At 37.9% G+C, this 10,179-nt stretch overlaps 2 protein-coding genes across 2 annotated transcripts; both read right to left on the reverse strand.

Annotated features, from left to right (window-relative positions):
- Window positions 1-2,963: 2,963 nt before the first annotated feature.
- HCF244 (NAD(P)-binding Rossmann-fold superfamily protein) lies at window positions 2,964-5,349 on the reverse strand. The gene is made up of 8 exons (XM_021430039.2): window positions 5,033-5,349; window positions 4,719-4,957; window positions 4,537-4,635; window positions 4,269-4,463; window positions 3,974-4,066; window positions 3,771-3,866; window positions 3,413-3,553; window positions 2,964-3,277 (listed from the first exon to the last, which is right to left on the reverse strand). The coding sequence occupies exons 1-8, from the start codon at window positions 5,304-5,306 to the stop codon at window positions 3,101-3,103; spliced, it is 1,314 nt and encodes a 437-aa protein (XP_021285714.1). The 5' UTR covers window positions 5,307-5,349; the 3' UTR covers window positions 2,964-3,100.
- A 150-nt stretch (window positions 5,350-5,499) lies between these two features.
- RHS17 (root hair specific 17) lies at window positions 5,500-10,179 on the reverse strand. The gene is made up of 10 exons (XM_021430038.2): window positions 9,694-10,179; window positions 9,465-9,518; window positions 9,260-9,350; window positions 8,824-8,900; window positions 8,556-8,644; window positions 8,285-8,468; window positions 7,292-7,473; window positions 6,983-7,085; window positions 6,564-6,895; window positions 5,500-6,288 (listed from the first exon to the last, which is right to left on the reverse strand). The coding sequence occupies exons 1-10, from the start codon at window positions 9,955-9,957 to the stop codon at window positions 5,853-5,855; spliced, it is 1,812 nt and encodes a 603-aa protein (XP_021285713.1). The 5' UTR covers window positions 9,958-10,179; the 3' UTR covers window positions 5,500-5,852.

Here is a 10,179-nt window from a genome sequence, read left to right on the forward strand (position 1 = left end):
CTAGCCATGAAAATCAACACATATCTAAAATATGAATAAAAATCTCTAGCTTTGGCTTGGTGTCTTGTTTAATATTTTTTTCATAATTTTACATTACCTGTTTGATTTTATATTATTAATAAAAATTTAATCTCTATATCTTAAATTTTAAATTTTAAATCCTAACCAAAAAAAAAACTTCTTAGTAAAAGTGGTATCAATATAAAAAATTTATTAAATATGTGACATAATTATATTAAAAAAACAACAACAACAAAAGACACATCAAATCAGAACAAAGAATTTATGTTACTAAAATATTCAACAAAAAGTTGCATCTTAAATTTTCTATAATATAAATTACAAGTCCTACAAATATAGGAAGATCTTAGTATAGTTATTTAGTGGCTCTTATAACTTCATACTAGTGTTCAAATATGAGAACTGAAATATTGGGTTCCACTCCTTATTTTACAAAGCAGATCAGAAATCAAAACAGTTATGTAACGAAGAACTGTTTGGATATTGGGCTTTGTAGAATTTAAAAGCCCCAGCCTAAAGGAGAAGAAGCCCATAGCAGGATTTGATAGGCTGGGCTACAGAATATGTTTTCCATGCTAACAGGTTGGTCCAGGGTAGAGATATTCTCAGACCATCTCAGCCCATAGCAGGGTTTGATTTAATTAGGGTATGGTGGGCAGCGTCAGGCCCGTTCCGCTGCTTTCCTCTTGCAGCTGGAACGCACAGTTTTGGTGCTTGTTGAGGAGGGTTCCCTGCCAGCGGCAAAAGACGCAGTTTAAATCCCTAGAAAATTTACCCTTTTTGCTGAAAACCCTAACCAAGCAATCACCCCAAAACGCCGTGAAAACCCAACTCAAAACCCGTCAATGTCAGGCTTTCCCTTATCCCGGCCGACCGTCCGCCTTTCTTTTTTTTGGTGTATATTTTGTATTTCTTTTTTTAGGTTTTCTGTTTCTGAAAAATTGTTTAGGATATTTTCTTCGGTGGTCTCTCGCCAGCGGGCTCTCTCCTTGCTGACCCAACCGTTTTTTCCCTTTTTTTTTTTCAAAATTTTCACTTTAAGAGGAATAAGAAGCTTCTACAGTCTCATGCTCAGAATTTACAAGCCCTAATTCACTGAAAATGTCCACGTATCACGCACAATCTTTCTCTCTTCTGAAAGCTCTTATAATGCCACAAACCAGGGCTTAAGGATGTGCGTGATGACGTAGACATTTTTGGTCAAATTAGGGTTCCAAGTATTTGGGGATGAACAGGAAGAAGAGTGGTAAGGGTAGATTACATTATAAGAGAGTTGAAAAGGGGATATCAGGAACTACTCCAAGTGGACTAATCCGGACTTTAAAAGTAGATTGTGCTGACCAACCCGGCATCTAAAAGTAGATTGTGTTGACCGGGAGCGAGATTTCTGTTTTCCAGGACTGGTGCCTTGGGCCTCGCTCATGTTTTGGTCCTTGTGCTGCGGACAAGCCTTCTATGCAGGACTTCTCTGTTTGATCCTGCTTTCTTCAGATTCTGCATCGAGTTTGTCCCTAGTTCTTGATTGGTTCGCTGAACTTTTCACTGTGTTTTAGGGGCTGGTTTTAATTATTGATTGACTCTTTCATTTTTATGAGTGGTCTGGTTGGACTTTGTTAAATCCCATGTTTTGGACTGTCTTGTTCATCACAGGTCCTTTAGTGATTGGGTAGCGAGTTTTTTTTTCGATTTATTTATGTCTGAAAAGGAAACTGTAACTGAACACTGAAGCTGTTTCCTCCTGTTTTTGCATCTTTTATTCAGCTTTTAGTGTGTTATATGTTCTGGTTTTGTTATTTATGTTTGATTTTGGTTTAAATCATGTTATTTATGTTTGTTTAAGTCTATTAGGATTTTTATGGACTTTTTTTGCTTGAAATATTATCCGTTTAATTTTTATGTTTATTTTTAATTTTGAATTCTTTTTCATTATGTTTAAATTATGTTTTCTTTCCCTGGTTTTATGATTGATTAACTAGAATTGCATGATTTAGGTTTATATTATTGTTTTATGCTTGTTTGAAAGAAAATCATGAATTACGGTTCCAATGCTACTTTTTTGTGAGTTTCAACTAATCTTAGGTAGCTCCAAACTTGTATGGAAAATATGTTGGGTATAGAGCTGCAGAAATTGTTGGAGGCACTGGTGTCATTGCTGGAGGTAACAATTGCGTATTATTGTGTTCTGTTTTGTTTCCTGGTTAATTTTCTTACTTCAGTCAACAACTCTATAGCCATGGCAGGAGATGATTACATTATTTGAGACACTTATACTTAAATTCATTTGCGGATGAACTTGAAGCAGCTGTAAAACATAAGTGTTAGACTGCACAACAAGTTATTGATGCTGTGTTGCTTCTACTTAAATTCATTTGCAGATGAACTCGAAGCTGCCGTAATGAACTCGAAGCAGCCGTAAAACTTGTTGTGTTAGAAGGTAAGTGTTAAGACTGCACAACAAGATATTGATGCTGTGTTGCTTCTACTTCAATTCATTTGCGGATGAACTCGAAGCAGCCACAACACTTGTTAGAAGGTGAGTGTTAGACTGCACATCAAGTTATTGATGCTATGTTGCTTCTACTTGAATTCATTTGATGCTGTGTTGCTTGAATTTGAGCAGAAGGTTTTACTTTGATAGATTTTTTTTTTCTTAACTCAGTCAAAGATGCTACTCCTAGCAATCACTTTCGCTTTTCTGTGTAAACTTTGGACGCACCCCTCTCACATTCCAGTTGGTGGTGCAAGACTGCCATGCCATGAGATCTTGTTGAAAAGAATATAAAGGTTTTTGCCACTTTTAAGGTTAATTTCCATTTTTCTTTTTTGCAATTTTTTATATTTATTTTTTAAATGAATGGACTGACTATCTATAGCCTTAGCAATTCCCAAATTGCAACTTGCTAATGAGTAACAGTTACAATAGGAAAAAGGATCAGTGACTCTTGAGAAAAAGGAAATGTGAGAATATAAGAAAACCAAGTGAATATCCGAATACCTTGCATTGGTTTCACCTCTTGTTTGTATCTTGTTTATAAATAATAAAACACAAGTTACAGAGTACTTACAAGTAGGTCTTCCATCAAAAATAGATGTCAGTTTGCTTTGATTGTGCTTTGATGTCTTTCAATTTCTTCAAAATGTTTGTGAAGTAATCCTGAAGATAGTTTTCCAGTGTGATTATATCTTTTGAATCGACACCAAGAAGACTATAAGTCTCTGTCATTGGAGCTGAGAAAACAGTGTCACTTGTAAGAACCTGAAATGTGCATGACATTAGTACTCTTGACAATGCTCTGGAGCACGTTGATGAGAAGTGTAACTATTAAATATCAGTATACCCCTACGCAAAGCATGACTGAAATGAGTCGAGGAGAAAATAATTGCGTGTTACCTCTGAAAATGCCAATCTATCAGCGACATCATTTGTCCATTCGAAAAATCGAGTCAGCTGGCGAGTAAATCTTAAGATTGAAACTGGAACTGTGGTAACATTTGCATCTTGCCCTGCGAGTCTCTCACACAATGCTATCACCTAAAATAAAGAAATTTTACACGCATTTAATCCATGGCTTTGGTCAAGGGGTACTAAGCCAACACTTAATAACAGCTATTCTCAAGTTCTTGTAGGAATGGCAAGATAGTAACACTAAGAAATCAAAAAGATGTCAAGAGATTGATGATGAGAAAGTTAAAACATTCCACTAAGAGTGTCAAAGTGTGAAACAACAGAGGTGAAAGATTTCATATACCTCTTGGGTTGTCCAAGCACGAGGACCAGCAAATGTGAGAAGCTTGCCATTAATGTTCTCATCGCGTAAAGCTATAAATGTCAACCGAGCTATATCCTAAAACCAAAAGAAAACACAATTAAATACCAAAATTCGATGATCAATAACAAGTATTCTGCCATATTTATGAAACCAAACTGGGAAACAATTTATGCATGTATAACCTGTGTATCCATGTAAGCGATTCTCGTTGGAGCATCTGTCCCCCACACAGACTTCTCTTCCAGTATAGGTACTGCATATTGCCCAATGAGCCCCTGGACAAATTGGCAACAAGCATTAAACAAATACAGCAACACAATTAATTCAATTTTACTGGTTCTTTCAGGCAATCATGTTCATTTTAAACCATAAAAATTGTTTTCCTACGATTTTACAACCTTATTTACTGTTACAGTGTCAAGATGAACAACAAGCAAAAAAAAAACAATAGAGATTTGAGTTGTAGATGACATTTACTTGCATGAAACCGCATAACCGGATTATGACGTGGTTTAAGCCAGCGTCCTGGAGGAACTTCTCAGTGCAATACTTGATCTCCATCAATGGAACTTCAGGATGCTTATCACAATTGTGAATAGAATAGAATACATATTTCTGAATCCCCATTGCTTTTGCACATTGTATAAGGGCAACTTTTCCTTCCCAATCTACCTAAACAGAACACGTACATTAGACAATTTGAACAAAGCCAAAGCAAAATTTCACCGTGATTATTCAATCATACCGTTTTGATGGGCTCTTCTGGCCGGCCCGTGGCACAATCGATAACTGTATGGATACCAACCAATGTTGCAGGTATTGTCTCTGGTTTAGTAAGGTCTGCCTGCTCAAAAATGAATCTATGCATCAAAGGGGCAAATATTTAAAGAAGCTAAAACCCGTAAATTTTGGTAAATTAAGATTTACGTTGACAACAGTTGCGCCCCAGTCACGGAGGAAGTCGGCGGGAGCGGGTCTTGGTCTGACAAGGCACCTTACATCGTACCCTTCATCGAGTGCGCGTCTCACGATTTGTCTTCCTAGAGTCCCCGTGGCACCAACCACTAGTATGCTTGTCGGTCTTACGGGAGTCCCTGGAGCCAAATTCACTGCCTGAGCAGCTCCACTAGCACTGCACGTTACCAATTGTTGCACGTGCGATTTCTCTGCCCAGGAACCAAACAAAGAATAACTGAGATGGAAACTTTTGTTTGAAGCAAAGCATAAAATTGAGAGCTTACTGGTGGCGAGCAAGGTGGAAGAGGGAAGTAGATTGTCCGGTGATAGTGTCCGCCGCCATGACAGCGAGGTGCAGGTGGTGGTTTTGGTGTGGTCGTGGTGGTGGAATGTGCCACGTGTCGCTAGCTGAGTGGGAAGTCTCAACGCCATTGCCGCTTGCTTGGGTGTGTGTATTTTTTGCTTACCCCACCCCCTTCCCTTTTTCTCTCTTTCTGCTTCGTTAACAGGCAGAGAGAGAAGGAAAACAATGGATGTTAATCTTGCCACGTCGTTCATTGAACTGGATTACGATCCATGCCACGTATACTTTCTGGTTGACGTGCGGCTATCTAAGCCCGTGGCTCTAACTCGTGTGCCACAGCAGAAAAAACGTCGGCGTTTCATGCAAAAGAACGATTAACCAATACACACCGCCAGTTCACTGGCTATAAAAGGAAATTCCAAACCAGGAAAGTGCTGACAGTCTATAAAAAGTAAAAACACTCCTTTCTATTCCATCAATTATTGGCTGTACTTCGCCATTCTGTCTCTGGATAAAACACTTGAGACAAGGTATTTTCCTTTTTCCTTTTTCTTTTTTGGAGCTGAGGTAAGAATAACCTAACAGCTAAACTAACTTTAATCCCCAATCATAAAAATATTAATGTCAAAACAGGAAGCTTCCACTCCTCACTGTCCCATTATGTACTAACATTTACAGGAACCGGACTCCTAACCCTCGACTGCCCAAGGCCTTCTATGTACAAGAGTGCTTTGCCGTCACGGTCACATCAGCAGGAGAAAAGAATTTTCACTAGGAATTTGCCAGGCTACTTAATCTTTTTAGTCTGAAAAGAACTCTTCCGCTTCGGGTTGTTCTTGCTTGGTTAACACGCTGCTGTCCAGATTGGACAGTTCTTTCAACCCACCAAGGTTGTCCAAATAATCAATATCGGTCCAATCCGGATCCTCCTCGACGGACTGTTGTTCATCACTCACTTCCGCAGCATCCTTCGTCTTGTCATCGTTTTCATGGTCTTCAGGAGTTTGATGATTTTGAATTGTTTTGACTCCATCGGTCTCACATATGCAGCTATCTGGGTTTTCATGAAACTCACCCCTGCCAGGTTTCATCTCTTTTGGCTCTCCCATGAAACCAATCTGATATGCTCGAACCTTAGAGGCAAACTCTTCCCATGTCATGTTATTTCGGTCCAAGAACAATTTGTACAGTTTCTTAGCGTTAGGTCGAATTGTTGGTTTGTGCCCAAAGTATCTCCTGCAATAGACAAATGTATTCAGAAAATAGGCTGCAAACAAAGTGCGTTATCAATGCGATTTACATGCAAAAGTGGGTATAAGGAATAATGGCACGTGCATTAAATACTGAAAATGTTAAAGCAATATATGGAGCAACTATGATCTAAGTTCTTTCTACAGCACATTGGTAGGCTTCTTTCTTCAAAATATATATTTGGACCGTGAAAATGCTAACAAGAATACATGCAATTGAAAGCATTTCCTAGGTCAACCAAAGGCAAAAGAGTTGCATACCTTCGTCCAGCTAACATTCTAGCCATGTTTCCATTATTGTTTGTGACAAAAACATCACTTTCATCACAAACAATGTAATCCAGCGCAGCCATGCGACCAGAAAATGATGAAAACGGTGCCAACTCCTCCTTGGTGGCTATAGTCTCTTTTGAATGAAAATTAGGGAAGAGTGCTTTGAGCGGAGCCAATGTCTCTTCACCCCCATAAACTTCACCTGATGCCACATAAATGTGAACATCACTTCCAAACCCCAATGCTCTCAGCATTAGACCAACTTCCTCTGGGGTTAGTGGGCATCTTCCATGCCTTCTCACCTTTTCAGGGTTGCTAACCTGTGGTTCAGACCAAAATAAACATGTTTAATGCTTCAGAAGCTTTTAGGATTAATGATGTGTCCTTAACAACTTGCATGGCCTTACATGTAACGTTTTCCACCTCGTCCGGATTGCACCAAGTTCTCCCCTTTCTTTGTCTCCTCCCCCGTAATAACATCCAGAAAACGCAAGCATATCAGGTTCAAACCTAAGGCAAATCATATATCAACCTGCATTAATTAAGTCTTTCATTTTACAATAAAGATGTTAAGACACACTCAACTAAACATCCAAGAAGGTCATCAACACATTGGAGTACAGCTAGCGCAACAGCCATATTTCAATCAATGTTTGGCATTTACAAAAGATTGTAATATCTAGAGATAATACAAGTAATAATAGAGTGCCCTTTACCTCAAGTGCAAGGCAATAAAATGCTCAGTGTTCATCCTCATCCTATCAACCAAGATTTTGCCCATTTGTAGAATGGGGTCTGTGAATCTTAAAGCATGGTAGTTAACCCTACATCGGAGCTTTTGTAAATCTGTGTCCAACCTATTTGAAAGCCTGTAATCAAACTTTGTAAGCTCAATAGCCTGCAACAGGAAAAGGATGGTGAACAAATTGTCAGTTTCTTAAGAAAACAATCAAGAACTAGACTATAACAGTTAGTATAACATATGAAAAGAAGGATTGAGGATCACCTTTCTAGGTAAATGAGCAGAAGTTCAACATCAATATTAGTCAAAAGTACAATCTCAAAAGTACATATGAATTAGTACAGCAGAACAAAAAGTTAACACAATCATTATGAAGAGAAAACTTGATAATGACTCATGTCCACATAGGCTAGTGATACTTTTTAAACCAATAACTTGCCTTTCCGGAAAATAATTATTAAGATTTTCAAACTATGTCTATGCAAATATATCTGAATCCATTTCCATGTTCTGCTCATGGTTATCGTGAGGTATGGTTGCTGAACAATTTAATTATCTCCACAGTTGTATCATACTTTACCAACTAATTGGCAAAACTGCATCAAATGATTTTTGCATTTGTGTGTCTGTATAATGAATTTAAATTAATAGAGTGCAGCTTATCAACTTCGTAGGATATTAGAATTTGACCAAGACACCAGACTTTCATCTACACTAGCATCTTTACTGATGTGAAGATAAACAATCATTTGATAGGCCGGCTGAATAGTAACCTTCATTACCATACTACAGAACAAAGCAATATGGCAGAGAGAAAAAGTTAAATCCTGTTAAAGATCAGATTTCTTTCTGTTCTGTTTTTGTACCAAATCATATTGTATATTATACAGAAGACAAAATTCAGGACATGGAGTGCAAGGAACAACTAACTCAACCATCTACAGAGAAAAAGTCAACCATTACTTACATGCTTTTTGTTTAGAATAGGTAGAAGACGCGTCTGATAGCATTTTGGATTGCACTTCCTAGGAACACGCATGCTTCGTGGAATCCAAGCTTTCCCTCCCTTTGGTGGTAGTTCTTTGATGATTTCAACATCGAGAGAGAGAGATGAAATGAACCAGTCAACATTGAATATTTCAGCAAAATCACTGCATCAAATACCCCATCACATACAAATGCACAGAATATAAACTATTCCCCGGCATTTAGGATCAAACATAAATATAACAACAGACCTGGTATCTTTCCAGTAAGAATGCTGGTCCAGCTTGGGAATGACCAGAGTTGCATTTAAAACATATGCTGCAACAACTGCGTCTGTTATCTGCAGCCATAAAAGTCACAAAATTTTTAGAACCAAAAATATAAACTCTCTTTTGCACTGTATCCTTATATGACCATAAGCCCACAGAAAACTCAACATTATCTTCAAATTCTAATAAGCATAACTGCATAAGCAGTCCAGAAGTGGCTCAGTAGAATTTCCTGTTTCAGAAAGCTTACCCCAGTTCTCTGTTGATTTAAGCCTCCACTTGTGGCAATCAACAAGTATCGATTGGGATGCGTTTTCACATCAGCAGCTAAAACATAGACAACATAGCTAACCATCAAAAGGGTAGCTCAAATCAGACTGAAAAAGGGAATACCAAAAACTTTGAAATGAGAAGAAGAAGCAGCCCAATATTTTACCAATATACAAACCAAGAAATAAAACAACAAATTAATTCCAGTAAACGGAAAAAAGACAGCTAAAACCAATTCTTCATTTCCGGAGATCAAAGTTTGAGGTGTTCAACAATGGAGCTAGTATTTGAATTTAAGGCCAATTCCAAATAGGGAAAGAAATTTATATCAAGGCTAAATTTAGATTTCTCTATCAAAACCCAAAACGAAAATGTTAACGATAGTAAAAGAAGGATTCAAAAGTGGAAGACCTTACTTTGAAACTTCTTAGAGGCGTTACTGCATCCATAATAGAACTTTGATTGGCTCGAACTCCATAAATCACGACCTAAATATCCTCCACTTGCCTAAAAAACACAAAACCAATCAATCAAAACTAATTTTTAAGATCCAAACAAGTCATCAAACTCAAAACAAAAATTAACATTCCGCTCTTGCACTAAAAATGAAAGCTTTCCTACCGGAACTCGAAACACCGCATCCAAATTAGACTCGACAGCCTCTCTTTCTTTCACCTAAACAAAAGAAAAAACACAAAAAGGCAAAACGCATCAATATCGGAAGAATTTCTCTTCTTTTCTCCGATTTCTCAAAGTTCGAGAAAAAGAAAACAAACACACTAAAATCGCATGAAACGCGACAGGAAAGAAACAGGAAAAAAAATGAGAGGGGGATGTAAACGTAACGTACAGAGGAGGAGGAGGAGTAATGAGGGAGGAAATGATCGGTGGCGGTAGGAGGAGAAGAGAAAACGGAGAAGGCGAAGAGTAAGAGGAGGAGACAACCGAAGACGGCGGAGATGAAGGAGAAGAGCCCATGGCGTTTCCGCCAGATAATGAGGTTAAGCCCGGTGGAAAAGTAGCTGGAGCCGTGAAGAAGAATGTTGTTACGTTCTCTCTTCTTTCTCCTCATTTTGAGAGAAAATATAAGCTGTTTCAGATTCTTCAGCTTCATAATACTTTCATGTAATGTTTTTAAGCACCAACTTTCTTTTTCTTTTATTTATTTCCTTCCGTTTGGTGTTATAAAAAGGATCCAAAATTCACACTGAAAATTCAAAAAAAAAAAGAGAAAATAATAATAAAAGAAGGCATAAAAAAAAATACGGCGCTTAAATTTAGTGGGAATCGTTCAGCTGTGAGTGCTCAGACGGAGGAGAAAATATATAAGGGTTTT

The sequence above is a fragment of the Theobroma umbraticum genome, unplaced genomic scaffold (assembly GCF_002168275.2).
Source record: "Theobroma umbraticum cultivar Fairchild unplaced genomic scaffold, ASM216827v3 scaffold_50.0, whole genome shotgun sequence".
Lineage (NCBI taxonomy): Eukaryota > Viridiplantae > Streptophyta > Magnoliopsida > Malvales > Malvaceae > Theobroma > Theobroma umbraticum.

Coding starts and splice junctions, on each gene's coding strand:
- HCF244 (XM_021430039.2), bottom strand. CDS start 5,306: ATGAACGACGTGGCAAGATTAACATCCATTGTTTTCCTTCTCTCTCTG. Junction 3,867..3,973: donor TCGCTTACATGGATACACAG/GTTATACATGCA, acceptor TTTTGGTTTTAG/GATATAGCTCGGTTGACATT. Junction 3,554..3,770: donor GTGCTTGGACAACCCAAGAG/GTATATGAAATC, acceptor TCTTTATTTTAG/GTGATAGCATTGTGTGAGAG.
- RHS17 (XM_021430038.2), bottom strand. CDS start 9,957: ATGAAGCTGAAGAATCTGAAACAGCTTATATTTTCTCTCAAAATGAGG. Junction 9,519..9,693: donor ATTACTCCTCCTCCTCCTCT/GTACGTTACGTT, acceptor TCTTTTGTTTAG/GTGAAAGAAAGAGAGGCTGT. Junction 8,469..8,555: donor TCTTACTGGAAAGATACCAG/GTCTGTTGTTAT, acceptor TATTTGATGCAG/TGATTTTGCTGAAATATTCA.